A 17,213-nucleotide genomic window follows, 5' to 3' on the forward strand; every position below is an offset into this window, starting at 1 on the left:
TGTAAAAACCCATCTGATTCACGAATGCCCTTTAGGGAAGAAAATCTGCCATCCTTACCCAGTCTGTCCTACATATGACTCCAGACCTTTCTTAACCGACGACCTCGACCGCCTCGTAGGACAAGGGCAGCAGATGCAAGGGAAGTTCCCCTTCAAGCCACACACACCATCCTGACTTGGAACTATACAGCCGCTCCTTCACTGTTACTGGGTCAAAATCCTACAACTCCCCAACAGCACTGTGGGTGTTCCTACACCACATGGACTGCAATAGTTCAAGAAGGCATCCTCACCACCACCTCCTCAAGGGCGATTAGGAATCGGCAATAAATACTGGCCTAGCCAGTGACACCCACACCCCATGAAAAAATAAAGACCCACAGTGATGTGGTTGACTCTTAAATGACTTAGCAAGCCACTCAGTTCAAAGGCAACAAATGCTAACATTGCCAGTGATGCCCATATCCCATGAAAAAAAAAAGGAATATATAAAATGGAACTATATAAAATGCTGGTTAGGCCACAGCTGAATTTTTGCATACCGTTCTGGTCACATTAGAGGAAGGACATAATTGCTCTGTACAGAAGAGATTTACAAGAACGTTGCCAGGGCTGAAAAATTACAGCTATGAGGAAAGATTATGTAGGTCAGGGTTTTCCTTAGAACAGGGGAGGCTGAGGGGTGACTTGGTTGAGGTGTAGAGGTCTCTTATCAGGGGCATAGATTTAAGGTGATTGCTAGGAGGATTCGTGGAGATACTGTGAAAACATTTTCACCCAGAGTGTAATTCACTGCCCGGATTGGTGGTTGAGGCAGAAATCCTCAATTAATTTAAAATGGTACCTGGATCTACACCTGAAGTGCTGTAGCCTGCAAGGCTACGGACTGGGTGCTGGAAGGTGGTATTAGAATGGGCGGCTAGGTTTTTTAGCCGGCACAGACACGATGGGCTAAATGGCCTCTTTCTGTGCTGTAACTTTTCTATAGTTCCAAAGATAAATTTTAAAAATTAAAATTGGCGCAAGAATCCGAGGTGCCAGGAGGAAAATATTTTCTTACAATGCAGAGCGTTGCTAGCTGAAATGCCGAGGGAAGCAGATGTAATAGTAACTTTCAAAAGGGAATCGGAGAAAAACGTGAAGGGAAAACATTTGCAGGGTTAAGGGGAAAAAAAACAAGGCATTGCAATTAATTGGATAGTTCCACCAAAAATATACAACAGGCTGATCTGGCCTCCCCCTTCTGTGCCGCATCATTCTATAACAGTTAACTAAACATAAACATGAGGTACATTTACCCATGAGGTACATTTACCCATATTGTAACTTAGTGCATGGATATTGAAAAAGAATAGGAACAGGATTAGACCATTCAACCATATAATTAGAGACTCCATCTAGCTGCTTCAGTTACATCACCCTTATTAACCCTGTCTAACAAAAATTGGATTTGAAGACCTTTGTAGGTGGTAACTGAGGGAATAAGTTCCAAAGTGTAGAGTAACTGGGGAGAATCAACTTAAAGAGTAGAAGATGGTGCAATGAATCTCACTGTGCACATTGAGGGGTTAGGAGCTGTGCAGGTATGGGTACTTAACAGTTTCAGTGCAAGAAAAGAAGCAGTGACCATGTTAGTAACAACCCAGGGGAAGGCAAGGATGATTTAGAATAGTTGTGCAGTACTTTCATCACAAGCGAATTATGAAGTGTTAGATTTTAAATGCGATTTGCATCACTGTATTGTGTTTTTATAAGCGTAATAAGGAGGTTGACCAGACAGACCCCTTTACCTGAAGATGGTCCCTGCCTGAAATACTATTTACTGTATTTCTGGGTAACACCATCATTCACAAGATATGCTATGCCTAACTCAGTTTCAAATGGAGCCGAGATATCAGAAGAACCAAATTAAATCAGTGGCATTCACAGGCTATTCCCTCTAAACAAGACTTCCCCCTGCTGTGTGGAAGCTTTGAATAGAGGCAATAGTCTGTGAGTATAAATACTGCATTCTAAGCTGAAATATATGATGCAGAGCTGACCAAAGCACATGCCAATCAGCAAGCTTGAATTCCCATATTCTGATTTGAATCTGTCAACACCAAGTTAGCTTCCTATGTGAGTTCTTTGAGAATGAATGGCTTTCAAAAATTTCTATTGTCCTCATAATGCAGGACTCTGCTGCGGATTAGTGCCTGCTTATCAGCCAGACAATCTCGGACTGTGCTGTGTTCAGCTATTTTCTGATGCAATCCGAGATGTTTTTTGGAGTCCGAATACTCTTCCATTACACCAGCTTGATGAAGTACTGGTCTTCATTCTGGCCAGAAAGTGTGGTGCCACTATTTGCATTCTATTGAAGTGCTGAGGCAATATGTTGGTCATTTATCTCATTTGCTATATGTGGGACCTTGCTGACTGCTACATTTACTTATAACTATAGCAACTGCACTTCTAGGTCACAAGCAATCCATACTGACTGAAAATGTTCATGTGGGGCTGGAAAATTGTGAAACTTTGTAAAGGATATTACACGGTGAGGAAGTTGCATTAACATTGTTCTTTTTTCAAAAAGAGCTCTTACGCAAAAGACAGTACATTCATAGTCAAGTCCAGACAGTGTGTGCTGACAGACTATTCCAACCATGGAGGGCATCACAGCTCAGCCTGTGTCATAACTCAATATCCATTTCTCGATAGGAGCAATGGGCCAATGATCAGATGCAGGAACAAGGGAGCAAAATACAGAGGATACTAGAAATCTGAAATATAAACAGAAGATGCTGGAAACACTCAGCAGGTCTGGCAACATCTGTGTAGAGAGTGTGTTAACTTTTCAGGTTGTTAACCCTGTATCAGAATTGGTAGTGCTTTGAGATGTTTTTAAACAAGCAGAGAAGGAGTGGCAGATGGGAGGACGAACAAAAATGGTAGGTCTGTGATAGGGTGGAAGGCAGGGGAGGTTAAGGAACAAAAAAGCGGGTCTAGAAGAGGTGTAAACGTGAAAAGCAGAATCGTCACCAACAGCTGCCGTCCAACAGCAAACCAAAGTAAAAAAAAACTTTGGGGCGGAGGTTACAATCTGAAATTGCTGAACTCAAAACAAAAACAGAATTACCTGGAAAAACTCAGCAGGTCTGGCAGCATCGGTGGAGAAGAAATCAGTTAACGTTTCGAGTCTTCATGACCCTTCGGCAGAACTGAGTATAGTTAGGAGAGGGGTGAAATATAAGCTGGTCTAAGGTGGGGGGGCGGGGGGAGAGAGAAGTTGAGGGTGGGGTGATTGTGGGGATAAGCAAGCAGTGATAGGAGCAGATAATCAAAAGATGTCACAAAGGATCAAAGAGGTGTTGAAGGTGGTGATATTGTCTAAGAAAAGTGCTAATTAAGAATGGAAGACAGGATACTCAAGGTACAGCTCTAGTGGGGGTGGGGTGGAAAGACTAACAAAGTTTTAGTTTTAGATTTAAAAATAATGGAAATAGGTGGGAAAAGAAGAATCCATACAAATTATTGAAAAAAAAGGGAGGGGAGAGAAACGGGGTGGGGATGGGGGGAGGGGGAGTTTAAGATCTAAAGTTGTTGAATTCAATATTGAGCCCGGAAGGCCGCAAAGTGCCCAGTCGGAAGATGAGGCGCTGCTCCCCCAGCCTGCGCCGGGCTTCACTGGAACAATGCAGCAAGCCAAGGACAGACACGTGGGCAAGAGAACAGGGCAGAGCGCTAAAATGGCAAGCGACAGGGAGGCCCGGGTCTTTCCTGCGGACAGACCGCAGGTGCTCTGCAAAGCGGTCGCCCAGCCTGCGCCTGGTCTCTCCAATGCAGAGGAGACCGCACTGGGAGCAACGAACGCAGCAGACCAAGTTAGGGGAAATGCAAGTGAAATGCTGCTTCACTTGAAAGGAGCGCCTAGGCCCCTGGACGGCGAAGAGAGGGGAAGCGAAGGGGCAGGTGCCGCATCTTCCGCGTGGGCATGGGGAGGTGCCATAGGTGGGGGTTGAGGAGCAGGGGGTGATGGAGGAGTGGACCAGGGCGTCCCGGAGGGAACGATCCCTACGGAATGCCGTCGGGGGGGTGAAGGGAAGATGTGCCTGGTGGTGGCACCATGCTGGAGTTGGTGGAAATGGCGGAGGATGATCCTTTGAATGCGGAGGCTGGTGGGGTGACAAGCGAGGACAAGGGGGACCCCACCATGTTTCCGGGAAGGAGGAGAAGGCGTGAGGGAGGATGCGCGGGATATGGGCCGGACACGGTTGAGGGCCCTGTCAACGACCGTGGGTGGAAAACCTCGGTTAAGGAAGGAGGACGACACGCCAGAGGAACTGCCCTTGAAGGTAGCGTCATCAGAACAGATGCGACGGAGGCGAAGGAACTGAGAGAATGGGATGGAGTCCCCACAGGAAGCGGTCGCATCTGTTCTGATGACGCTACCTTCAAGGGCAGCTCCTCTGGCGTGTCCTCCTTCTTCCTTAACCGAGGTTTTCCACCCACGGTCATTGACAGGGCCCTCAACCGTGTCCGGCCCATATCCCGCGCATCCTCCCTCGCGCCTTCTCCTCCTTCCTGGAAACATGGTGGGGTCCCCCTTGTCACCCCACCAGCCTCCGCATTCAAAGGATTATCCTCCGCCATTTCCGCCAACTCCAGCATGATGCCACCGCCAGGCACATCTTCCCTTCACCCCCCCGACGGCATTCCGTAGGGATCGTTCCCTCCGGGACGCCCTGGTCCACTCCTCCGTCACCCCCTACTCCTCAACCCCCACCTATGGCACCTCCCCATGCCCACGCAGAAGATGCGGCACCTGCCCCTTCGCTTCCTCTCTCCTCGCCGTCCAGGGGCCCAGGCGCTCCTTTCAAGTGAAGCAGCATTTCACTTGCATTTCCCCTAACTTGGTCTGCTGCGTTCGTTGCTCCCAGTGCGGTCTCCTCTGCATTGGAGAGACCAGGCGCAGGCTGGGCGACCGCTTTGCAGAGCACCTGCGGTCTGTCCGCAGGAAAGACCCGGGCCTCCCTGTCGCTTGCCATTTTAGCGCTCTGCCCTGTTCTCTTGCCCACGTGTCTGTCCTTGGCTTGCTGCATTGTTCCAGTGAAGCCCAACGCAAACTGGAGGAACAGCACCTCATCTTCCGACTGGGCACTTTGCGGCCTTCCGGGCTCAATATTGAATTCAACAACTTTAGATCTTAAACTCCCCCTCCCCCCATCCCCACCCCGTTTCTCCCCCCTCCCTTTTTTTTCAATAATTTGTATGGATTCTTCTTTTCCCACCTATTTCCATTATTTTTAAATCTAAAACTAAAACTTTGTTAGTCTTTCCACCCCACCCCCGCTAGAGCTGTACCTTGAGTGTCCTGCCATCCATTCTTAATTAGCACTTTTCTTAGATAATATCACCACCTTCAACACCTCTTTGATCCTTTTGTCTGTGACATCTTTTGATTATCTGCTCCTATCACTGCTTGCTTATCTCCACAATCACCACGCCCTCAACTTCTCTCTCCCCCCACCTTAGACCAGCTTATATTTCACCTTTCTCCTAACTATACTCAGTTCTGCCGAAGGGTCATGAAGACTCGAAACGTTAACTGATTTCTTCTCCACCGATGCTGCCAGACCTGCTGAGTTTTTCCAGATAATTCTGTTTTTGTTTTGGATTTCCAGCATCCACAGTAGCTTTTAGCTTTTTGTTTTTATCTCTGCTGAACTCAGTGTTGGGTCCAGGAAGTTGGGCAGTGCCTAGTGAAAACATGGAATGCTGTTCCTCACATTCAGAAATAGAAATCCTGCTTGGTTTGATTCCCCTCTGACTTTCTCATCCAAGAGCCCAGGGTCCAGTTGAGGTGCCCCAGCTTCAGATTAGCCAGTTAGCCAGCTCAGCACAGACCAGTGAACCGAACCATTTGGAGAGCACAAAGGCACAGTCTTCTCTACAAGTTCTATTACATTTGAAATTTGTATGTTAGTCGACATTACGTACTGATGATTTTTTTTAGATGGGATAACACAGGATGAGATTACCTCGTGGTGCAGTGGGTAGTGTCCCTGCCTCTGAGCCAGAAGCTCCAGGAGGTTCAAGTCTTATTCCAGGACTTGATGGCCAAGGAAGTTCCCTTCATAATGTGACCAAACAGGTTGAGTATCAAGCTGAAAATCCTTCCAACCCACGTCAATGGAAGACACAATCTCGGAGCGGAAGAGATTCCTGATCAGACTATGAGATAGAAAGAAATTGGAGCCTCTATCATCACTATCCATAACAGACAGGCTGCATCTGAATTTGTAACCTGTCAGAGGTCATAGAGGCATTACACCCTTACCCTAAAGTATAAATTACAGGCAGATGCAGCTGAGCATTAAAGAAGTGAATTACTTGTGGTATTCGGCAGGATTAAAACGTTTGAAAATACTATGATCTGAGAATTGTCTTTCCAGTCATTTCGCACCCCCTGCCCCACAAACTACACATCTTATGTTTATAATGATTTGTTGTTCTTGGTTTACACCAGCAACCCTTTAGCCCCAGAAAGTACAGTAACTGGTTCAAGTAGACCACCAGCTAAGCTGGTTGCCTCATGTTTTGATTTTGACAGGAACAAATAATGTGTTTAAGTTACCCTCTCCACTATTTTAACTGGAGTTGCTAATCTGTTTACTGTAAAGAATTAACATTCCAAATAAAACTGGATGATGATGAAATTTCATGCAGGTATACCAAGCATTCACACAATAAGATTCAGAGATGAGCTTTAAGCCAGAATGACAAAGGCAGACACACTTATAGGAAATTGTGTCTGTAGGGATTGTTACCAGAACAGTGTGCATCAGATGGTATACTGCAGTGGGACTATGCTGCAATGAAGAAAACATCATAAATACTACATGGCCAAGTTACTAAGGTTTAAGGAACAATGCTTAAATGCAATTGAATTAAATTTTAACACCAATTTCCATTACTTATCAAGGTACTCATGCCTATACTAATTTTCTAATATTACCTTTTATCTAAAATGAGCAACAGCATCGAGGGTGAGGGTGGGGAATAAACTTTTAATTTACAGTTTCTGTAGAAAGTGCTTCAGTTAAAATTTGGACTTGAGCGCCCAATGGTACTGAACTGGCACAGGCTCAATGGGGCATCGAATCAGCTCTTTCTAGCTGGAAACCAACATGACTGGCTTCCATGAAGCCTGGCTTTCCAATACAAGACAAAATGTATCTCCCCGTGGTCACAGATCCCAACCCCATTGTGTCCTGTGTTAGGTGAAATGCCACCAGGACTGCTCACAAAGCTACAAATTAGCATCAGAATTCCTGACCTAGGGTGAAAAAGAGGGGAGAAAAATAAAGTCAGCCAAAGCTCCTGCTCCGGATCATGATCTGCGTTAGAAATTGTTACGTTTATCTCTCCTTTTAGCTGAGATACCACAGTGAAGAACACTCAATACGCAAAGCCTAGAGGTGCACACATAAAGAACAAAGTGTGGCAGCCTTCTGTCTCATAAGATGATGGTGGTCTGTAAGCGTTGCCTGGTGTGGCTCAGGAGCCCCACTCTGGTTTGGCAGTGAAGACAGTGGGCTAAGAAGATGCACGTTTCACCAGCCTCTGTTTCCTCTGGGCCCTCTTCTTGGCTGGCTGAGCTTTTGGTTTCTGCTCACCTCTTACAATATTCTTCCAAACAGTCAGCCTCCAGAGGTCATGGCCGTCAGCAACTGTCCCCCAGCTGCCAGTGTCAATATCCACCATCTTCATATCTCACTTGCAGACTCCCAACATGTACAGACTCCCAGGAGGTTGTGACCAAAGTGGCCGGTTCACCATACTGAAGGTCTTTCAGTTTAGGGCTGTCATCCATCTGATGAATGTGGCCGAGTAAGCCCAGACATTGTTGGTTTAGCAACAAGTGTACGCTGACGCCATTAGCACACTCCAGGACCTCAGGGTTGGTGACCTTGTCCTGCCAAGAGATGCAGAGATGTTTGAGACAGCAAAGGTGGAAATTGTTCCAACTTCTCTCCAGCCTAGCATATGTTGACTAGGTCTCACCAGTGTCGGAGTGCCCTGAGGATGCAGGCTTGGAAGACTCGTAGTTTGGTGTTCTCAGTCAGGTGGTTTTTTTTTGTTCCACACTCTCTTAGTCAGCTTGGACATAATAGCGGCAGCTTTTGCAAATTGCAAGTTGATTTTAGCATCAAACAACAGATTGTTGGTTATTGTGGAGCCTAGATATGTGAAGATTACAAGAACCTCCAGAGTCATGATATTAGTGCTGATTGATAGCAGATTGACAATGTCCTAGACCATGATATTTGTCATCCTGATGCTGATGGTCAACCAAACTCTTTATAAGCGTGAGTCTGTCCATTTGCCACTGAAAGTGTTCCACGTAAAGAACAACCACTGAGTTAAGAGACTAGGGTGAACGGACAGGGTATTTAATTTGAAAACCTTTGTCCTCACCTAACATCACCTCGGTTTTCCTTATTAGTGTCGGAGTCTAAACTGTTGCCAAGTATCACACTTTGTGGAAATAACTGCTCCAAAGTGTTGCTTCACTAGGCAGCATTGGCTCTCCTTCAGCTCCCAGGGGTACTGGTGAACATAATTAAGCACAAATTAATGACAGGATTAAGCCCGATCAATTTACAGGCGCCAACATCTGTTCCCTTTCAACAGCAGCCAGCTACACTCTCGAGATCGGCCTTCAAATCTCACAGGAAAAAAACCTGGTCTGCCAGTAGTTTTGCAACGTACTTTTCTGAAGTTCTCAACCAGCTTCGAGTGCTCCTTTGGAGGAGGGAGCTTTTTCCTTGATTACAAAGCATACCACAATTTGCAGAGTCACCAGATTGCAGCAAATTACACAATTGGAGCACAGTACAACGATTTTTTTTTTTGATGAAGCAACAGACAAAGTTGACAAAGGGAAAGCATTGGGCGTTGTCTATATGGATTTTAAAGTGTTTGACCAAGTGCCACACAATTGGCTGGTTAATAAAACTGAGGCTCATGGAATAGGAGGGTCAGTGTTATCTTGGATAAAAAAATTGACTCAAGGACAGAAAAGATGAGGTGTGGTAAATGGTAATTTTTCAGACTGGAGGATGGGTAGCAGGACACAGATTTAAGGGTTGGGCAAAAGATGCAGGGGGAATGTGAGGAAGAACTCATACACAGCGAATGATAATGAGCTGGAACACTCTGCCTACGAGGGTGGTGGAAGCAGGGAAAATGAATTATTTCAAAAGGAAATTGGATGGGCACTTGAGGGAAAAAAACCTGCAGGTCTAAGGCAGGTCTGATTTTATTGCTCTACAGACAGCCAGCATGTTGAGGGGGCAAATAGCCTCCTTCTGTGTCATAATGACTCTATGAAACAAAATGCCCTTCAGTCGGCCAAATGACTCCCTCATTCCTGATTTTTCTTCCATCCTTTCTTATTACACCAAACACCAAAATAAATCAATAGGAGATAAAGGATTGTGTCATTTTATTTGACCATCTGTGATAACAGACCTGCTTATTTTCACATCATATAAAATAATCTCGCTCAGTAGAAAATCAGTCTTTGTTCTGTTTCTTTTTCTCTTTCTCTTTCTTCTTCTGCTCTCTGATTATTTGTTTAAATTTCAGTTTGCGTGGGTTCAGTCCATACGCCTTCAGTCTCCGGCCACTGAACAAATGTCCACCCAAATGCACTTGGGAAGTGAGGAGCATATTTTTCTTAGTAAATTTCTTCCTTTTCCTGACTGGATGCTCCGGTTTTTTTTGGTGTGCAATGGGAGGAGCTGGGGATTTTTCGTTATCCTCCTCTTTGCTGGCTTCCACTTTCTGAGGGGCTGCTGCATTTGTACTGCTCTTTGACTTGGCAACCAAGACGTCTTCATCCTCTTCACTGTCCAGTCCAAACACCTGCTTATTCTCGGCTTCCAACCTCACTTTCTTTGGACTTGATTCAGTGGCTGCCTCCTCAGCCCCTTCCACTCCCGGCAGTTGTGGCTTTCTCAATTTGTCCCTTCTCTTCTTCCCAGGTTTGGTTTTGGCAGCTGCCTCATTGCTCTGTGACTCGTCTTCCCTACAAAGCAGCAATGGTTTTTTCCAGTTAGTACTTTTATCTATCAACCTTTAATACAACAATTACGAAAAGGAGGATTAAATATCTCAGTGGGGAAAAGACACAGCATATCAATAGGGCGGACTGGTTGTGATCTACGATCAGCGGCAGTGACAGCAGAGGCTCTAAAGTTAGCTACAGCACCCTTTCAGCTGAGGGGACTGGTGGCCGGCATGTCAAAGACACTGGCTTTTCAACTTTGTTCCTCAAATCTAAGCTCTAACCCAGAATGATGGATGAAATTCCAAGGAGAAAACTCCAAAGCGTACGTGGACTCTATCCTAACAAATATAGATTGGGGTGGAGGATAAGCCAGAGTCAGAAAGGCAGAAGATAGATGCTGATAGGCAGGGCTAAAAGTGGTTTTAAAACTAAGGTGCAAAAATCTTTAAAATATTTTTAAACAAGGTGAGAACTTTGATTTCAATTAAGATGTTGCATTATATAAATGAACATTTTCATTGCATGTGTTAGATTTTTCGTTTGAATGTCTTTCCTCCCATTGCTGGCTGTTGAGAATAATAGCCTTGTGTGCACAGCCCTACAGCCAATCTTTACTAATGGGCAGTGGGGCTTACAAAGACGACAGGATGTCTGGCTACGGAGAAGGTTACACTGATGGGGTAGGAGATGCCCTTCTGAGGTTGGAGCAAAAGCATATCCTTGGGGTGTGTAGAGTTTTACCCTGTATCGTAATTGTGGTGTAACAGAATTGGCAGTGCTTGATGCTGAAATAGAAAAGCATGCCAGCAACCCTCACCCCTTGATGATAATTAATTAGGAGGTCATTAAATAAAAAGACGGAGCCGGGATAAAAACAGCAGCCAGGAAATAAAAAATACAAAATCAATACTTTTGGGTATTAGTCTATACATTCCAGCTGGTGATTAAATATGTGATTCTATATGCCAACTCAGTTTAGGTACATATATCATATGCTTGCCAGTAAAGAACTTGAGTATTGCTGTAAAAAGAAACATGGTGTTGAAGCTTTTCGTCTTGCACTCATCAGGACAGAATCACAACATCAAATCTCAAAGGGAACAACAATTTGTACTGTATAAGAAAAGGGTGCTAATTGGTTGGCAAGTGGACTCTGATTGGCCGAGGTGTTGCCATGGGGAATGTTCCAGTGAAACACTGTTCCCCCAAAGCTTTTGTTTAGTTAAAAAGGTGCAATGCCTGGGCAAGTTCTTTTTGTTTACAGAAGACAGGCCCTGCGTGTGAATATATGTAGTTTCTACCAAACATATGTGAGCCCCATTGCAAGCCCAAATGATAATCTTGAATTGGTTTGTTGGTGTCATTCTTAGCACGCTCAAGATTGTTAAGTAAGTGCTGCCCAATGGCAGACCCTATGCTCTGAGTTTTGCTAGCATGGCTGGTTGCAAACAGCTGAAGGGATGTGCTTTTTTCAAACGATCCACCAGTCATTGGTCCTATCTACTTGGCACAAATTCACACACCACATTACACATGCGTGCAATAGGCAGAACGCCTTTTTGGCTTGAGAGCAGCATCCTGTTAGTGGAGAATACCATCCATGTTGCTACTGCAAACGTCTAGCTTCAACTGTTTTGGGATACTTTACCCTGAAACTGGGCACTTTACAGGTCCAAAAGTGGTAGACTTAGGCTCAGTCATGAGTTTGCATGATATATAGCAAGCAATGATCTGATTGCGGTAGCCATTATCCCGCAGGATAGCTTTGATGTGCCCTATTTCGGCATCAAGCTTGCATGGTGAGCAAATGGCTCAGGCCCCATTTATGAGGCTGCAAATAAGGCCAATCTTTTCACATGTACAGCTGTAGGAGTCCCAACACGTATACTGACCGGTGAAGGTAGTCTTGCAGTAGACAGGAGTAGAGAACCCATTAGCAGATTTCTCAACTCACACGTCAATGAAAAGGAGCTTGTTAGGACTGCTCCATTTTAAAGGTGAATCTGAGTACAGGAATGAAGCCCATCAAGGTGTGTAAGGAAGTTCTTACATGCAGCTGTAGATTCAAATATGGCAAACGTATCATCTACATAATGGAAATATGCAAGGGAGTAGGAGGTTAGGGGCCATTCCATAAAAGACATGTTTCTCGTGGAAACCAACAAAAATGTTAGCGAGAGCTGGGCTTAGAGGGAAACATCATCTATTTGGGCATACGTGGTGTCATTAAAGCTGAACTCAACTGCATGAGTTTCTAGGTTCATACACCATATACAATGTCTAGATTGCCATGATATAGTGATGCGGCACAAAAGTCTATGGCTTCCTTGAGCAGTACACTGGTGAATAGGCTAGCAATGTCGAATGAGCACATGGACATAGCATTGCTATCAATATGCAGGTCTTGTATAATCTTTGCAAAGGTGAAGAGATCCTTCACCATGTATTTGGAAACTTCACTCAGAACTGGTTGTAGCAATTCACTCAGCCATTTGGTCAGTTCACATTGTGCAGAACCAGTCATAGATAAGATAGGGCATAAAGGGACATCATGTTTGTGTGTATTGGGCAACTATTACATATGTGGGCATAGTGAACCATGGGGATGAATCCTATCATATACACCACCAGCCAGCTCATTATTCTTACAAAAACTTACACAGACTTACGTAACTCACTTTCGAGCAGAGCTGGACAGTCTTCTGAGCGGCGGGTCCAATGGATACGAATTTGGATCCCTCATTAAGAATGGTGTGCATTTTATATAGTCACACTGGTTAAGAATGACTATTCCAGTCCCTCTGTCAGGCTTATAGATATGTATGTCCAGGTTGGCTGGGTTAGACTTGTGTAAGAGTAAAGAGCTACCTGGCGGTGTATATGAAAGGATTCGTCACCATAGTTCACTGTGCCACTTAAGTACAGGTTGTCCAAGACACACAAATGTGATGTTCCTTTATGCTCTATCTTATCTATGACTGGTTCTGCACAACATGAATTAGCCAAATGGTTGAGCGAGTTACTACAAACAGTTCTGACCAAGGTTTCCGGTGACGGATTCCTTCATCTTCACAAAGACTATACAAGGCCTGCATTTCGATAGCAATGCTGTGTCCATGTGTTCATTCGACATTGCCAGCCCATTCACTAATGTGTCACTCAAGGAAGCCAATCTAAACACATTGCTATTGTCTGATCTGTATTCACTGAACTTATGAACCTAGCAACTTCCACAGTTGAGTTCAGCTTTAATGGCACCATGTATGCCCAAATAGATGGTGCTGCCATGGGATCCCCTCTACTCCCAGCTCTTGCTTACATTTTTGTTGGTTTCCACGAAAAATGTGTCTTTGATGGAATGACCGCTAACCTCCTACCCCTTGCATATCTCCATTATGTAGATGATACATTTGCTATATTTAAACCTGCAGCTGCATGTAAGAATTTCCTTGCACACCTTAATGGACTCCATCCCACACCCAAATTCACCTTCAAAATGGAGCACTCTTAAACGAGCTCCCTTTCTTCAATGTGCTAATTGAGAAATCTGCTCATGGGTTCTCAGGTGCTGTCTACCGCAAACCTACCTTCAACGGTCAATATACTCATTGGGATTCCTGCAGTCCTACACGACAAGATTGGCCTTATCGGCAACATCGTAAATAGGGCCTGAGCCATTTGCTCACTGTGCAAGCTTGATGCTGAAATAAGGCGCATCTAGGCTACCCTGCAGGTTAATGGCTACCCCGGTCAAATCATCGTGCGATATACAGCGAGCAAACTCATGAATGGGCCTAAAGCTGCCATTTTCGGTCCTGAAAAATGCCCAGACTACCTCAAGTTACCCTGGAAGGGTAAGTTGTCTCAGAAATTTGAGCAACAGGTGAAGCTATGCAGTAGCAACACGAGGGGTGTTTTCCACTAACAGGATGCTGCCGTCAAGCCAAAAAGACGTTCTGCCTACCATACAAATGAGTAATGCGGTGTATAAATTCCAGTGCCAGTGTGATGGCAGGTATGTAGGCTGTACATCCCAATACCTGGTGGATCGTATCAAACGGTACATCCCTTCGGCTGCTTGCAACAGAGTAAGGACCATACTCAACAGCCTGTGCTTGCAAAACTCAGAACATAGGGTCCAACATTAGATGTGATTCTGCAATTGGGCAGCACTTACTTAACAATCTCAAGTGGGCTAAGAATGAAATAACAACCAATTTAAGATCACCAGTCGGTCTCGCAATGCGGCTCACTTATGCTTCGTAGAAGCTACATATATTCACATGCAGGGCCCTGTCCTGTGTAAACAAAAAACATATCCAGGCATTACGTCTTTTTCAACTAAACAAAACCTGGAGCACAGTGTTTCGCTGCAGCATTCCCCAAGGTAACATCTCGTCCAATCAGAGTCGATTTGCCTGGTTTGAATTTAATCAAAAGCTTGGGAATAGCTGTTGCCCGGTGCATTCTCCATGGCAACCTCGACCAGAGTCCATTTGCCAACCAATCAGCACCCCTTTCTCCTGCAGTATAAATTGTTGTCCCCTTTGACGTTTGGTATTCTAGTGTTTCTGTCCCGATGAGTGCGAATTAAAAAGCTTTGAAAGCAGGCTTCTTTTTACAACAATATACATATAAATTAAACGTCGGGAATGCTGTTTTGGGCGAGTAAACAAAACTCACTCTAAGTGCAAAGCACAAAACTGGATATTAGGTATTGTGTGTTTTTTTGCCCTAAATGACATGCAAGCTAGTTCTCAAAATACGGCACAAACATTTAGTCATTACGATACACTTGTTGAAGCCGCCACTTCCTTCCTACAATCTAGTTGTTGCAATGATGAAGATTGCTGACAGTATTTGGTACAACCAGTGGATTACACTTACTGCAGAGTGAAAGACCTAAAGGTCTGCTGCTTTTTCCGCAGGTTCTGGGCTTTCTGCTTGTAAATCTTCAGGTCATGAAGCTCTTCCTTCTCAGTTCTGTTAAAATATAACTTTTTTTATTGGGTTCTCATGTATCTATACATGTACACATTTGTGCAATTAATTTACACACAGTTACGCATTCACACCAATTTTATGAAGCCATTGAATACTTAAGGGTACATTCATGTATTTTAATGGGGTCATTACACACAGAGGTGAACATTTACATAGATCAGCTAACTGTGCAAAACTCAGGCATCAAGCCTTGGATCGTCTTGGTCTGCCCCTTCCTGCCAGTACATTTTACCAAAATCTTAATTGCACAATCATGGATATTCCCACAAATGAAGCAACAACTTTAATAAAAAGGTCACATTTGGGAATTCCTAACCATGCAAAGAAACAAACATAGATACAGTAAAGATTTACACCCCTGTAGGACTTGGGACTATGGACTTGGGATTATTTAATTTGTACCCAAGCCAGCTGTACATTTCACGATCTGCAAAATACCAAATATATAGCGTGTCTAGCAGCATCGCAGGTCCTTGTTTCACTTTTACTCACTGACCTGAACTGGCAGGTTTTCTTTAGCGAACACCAAGCATTAAGTTCCTTATCATCTGCTGCCAAAATCTGCAAACAATGAGAAAAATGTTACAACTCTGGGCTGTCGAGCTAAAGATACACATGAGCATAAAGTTCACTGCAAATTTGTTTGTGAAGAGGATCTCAGTTCAGTACGTCAAGTGATATCGCAACAGGCTCTCTTTAGGAAACAGAGGAAACCTTCACAGGCATAGAAACGATGTCAACACGTAGCGACTGGAGGAATCTTCTTACGTGTTCCTGCCATGTGGGTGCTGTTGGCAAGAATCCATGCCTGGCTACGGACTGAGTGCTGTTGCTTGCTTCATAGCAATGTTTGCACAAATGAGTAGTCAACCTGACTGCCTCAGAGGGCATTTAATGTCAACCACGGCGCGGGACTGGAATCACATACAGGCCAAGCCAGGTAAAGGTGGCACGTTCCCTTACCTGCAGCGAAGGTTTTAAATGACAATCCGGCAGCTTTCGTGGTAACTTTTCGGTGCCAGCTCACAGAATTACCATTTTTATTGACTTCCTAATTTGCCATAGTGAGATATGAATTCCCTGGGATCCTAGTTCAATATGTTGGTTATAGAAAGCTTAAAAAGTGACTCGTTCAGAAAGAACCTTAATCTAATCACCAGATCAATCTAATTCGAGGCTGAAGTGAAGTGTGAAGAACTCACCTCAGTAATTTTCCATTGTCATGCACTACCCACTGCAGAGAAGTGACACTGTTCTGAAGTCCTCGCCAGCGCATCCCTAAAACCAGTTTCGTGCTCACAAACACCACGGCCAACTTACATACGGAGCCTTTGGTGTAGTAAAATGTTCACAGGAGCATTAGCCAACAAAATTTGAAACCAATCCATATGAAGGCATGTTAGGATAGTTGGGGGAGATAGTGGTATAATGGTGATGTCACCGGACTAGTAATACAGGGGAACAAAAACAAAAACAGAAATACCTGGAAAAACTCAGCAGGTCTGGCAGCATCGGCAGAGAAGAGTACAGTTGACGTTTCGAGTCCTTACGACCCTTCAACAGAACTAAGTAAAAATAGGAAAGGGGTGAAATATAAGCTGGTTTAAGGGGGGTGGGACAAGTAGAGCTAGGTAAAGGGCCAGTGATAGGTGGAGATAACCAAAAGATGTCACAGACAAAAGGACAAAGAGGTGTTGAAGGTGGTGATATTATCTAAAGGAATGTGCTAATTAAGGGTAGAAAGCAGGACAGGTAGTAATCCAGGGACCCAGGCTAATGCACTGGGAACATGGGTTCAAATCCCACCATAGCAGCTGGTGGAATTTGAATTAGGTTAATAAATCTGGAATGCAAAGCTAGTCTCAGTGATGGTAACCATGACAACTATCAACAACTGCTGTAAAAACCCATCTGGCTCACTAATACCCTTTAGGGAAGGAAATCCGCCACCCTTACCTGGTCTGGCCTACATGTGACTCCAGACCCACCACAGCAATGGTGGTTGACTCTTAACTGCCCTCTGAAATGGTCTAGCAAGTCACTCAGTGGATAGGCAACAAATGCTGGCCTTAACAGCGCCATCCACTTTCCATGAAAGAATAAAAAAAAGTTGACTTAGGTTTTGAGGAGAGCCTTGAAGGAAGACAGCAAG

The 17,213-nt window shown here is 44.5% G+C and overlaps 1 protein-coding gene across 2 annotated transcripts in view; it reads right to left on the reverse strand.

The window, feature by feature from the left end:
- Nucleotides 1-9,473: 9,473 nt before the first annotated feature.
- Nucleotides 9,474-17,213, reverse strand: part of kri1 (KRI1 homolog) — a 35,335-nt gene continuing 27,595 nt past the window's right edge. For both annotated transcript variants that reach the window (XM_078531428.1, XM_078531427.1), the window contains exons 17-19: nucleotides 15,558-15,622; nucleotides 14,945-15,040; nucleotides 9,474-10,075 (exon numbers count right to left, since the gene is read on the reverse strand). In XM_078531428.1, the coding sequence (XP_078387554.1) occupies nucleotides 9,562-10,075; nucleotides 14,945-15,040; nucleotides 15,558-15,622 (675 nt within the window). In that variant the 3' untranslated portion in view covers nucleotides 9,474-9,561. The remainder of the gene's footprint in view (nucleotides 10,076-14,944; nucleotides 15,041-15,557; nucleotides 15,623-17,213) is intronic.

This window comes from Cetorhinus maximus, chromosome 28 (genome assembly GCF_964194155.1).
Source record: "Cetorhinus maximus chromosome 28, sCetMax3.hap1.1, whole genome shotgun sequence".
Lineage (NCBI taxonomy): Eukaryota > Metazoa > Chordata > Chondrichthyes > Lamniformes > Cetorhinidae > Cetorhinus > Cetorhinus maximus.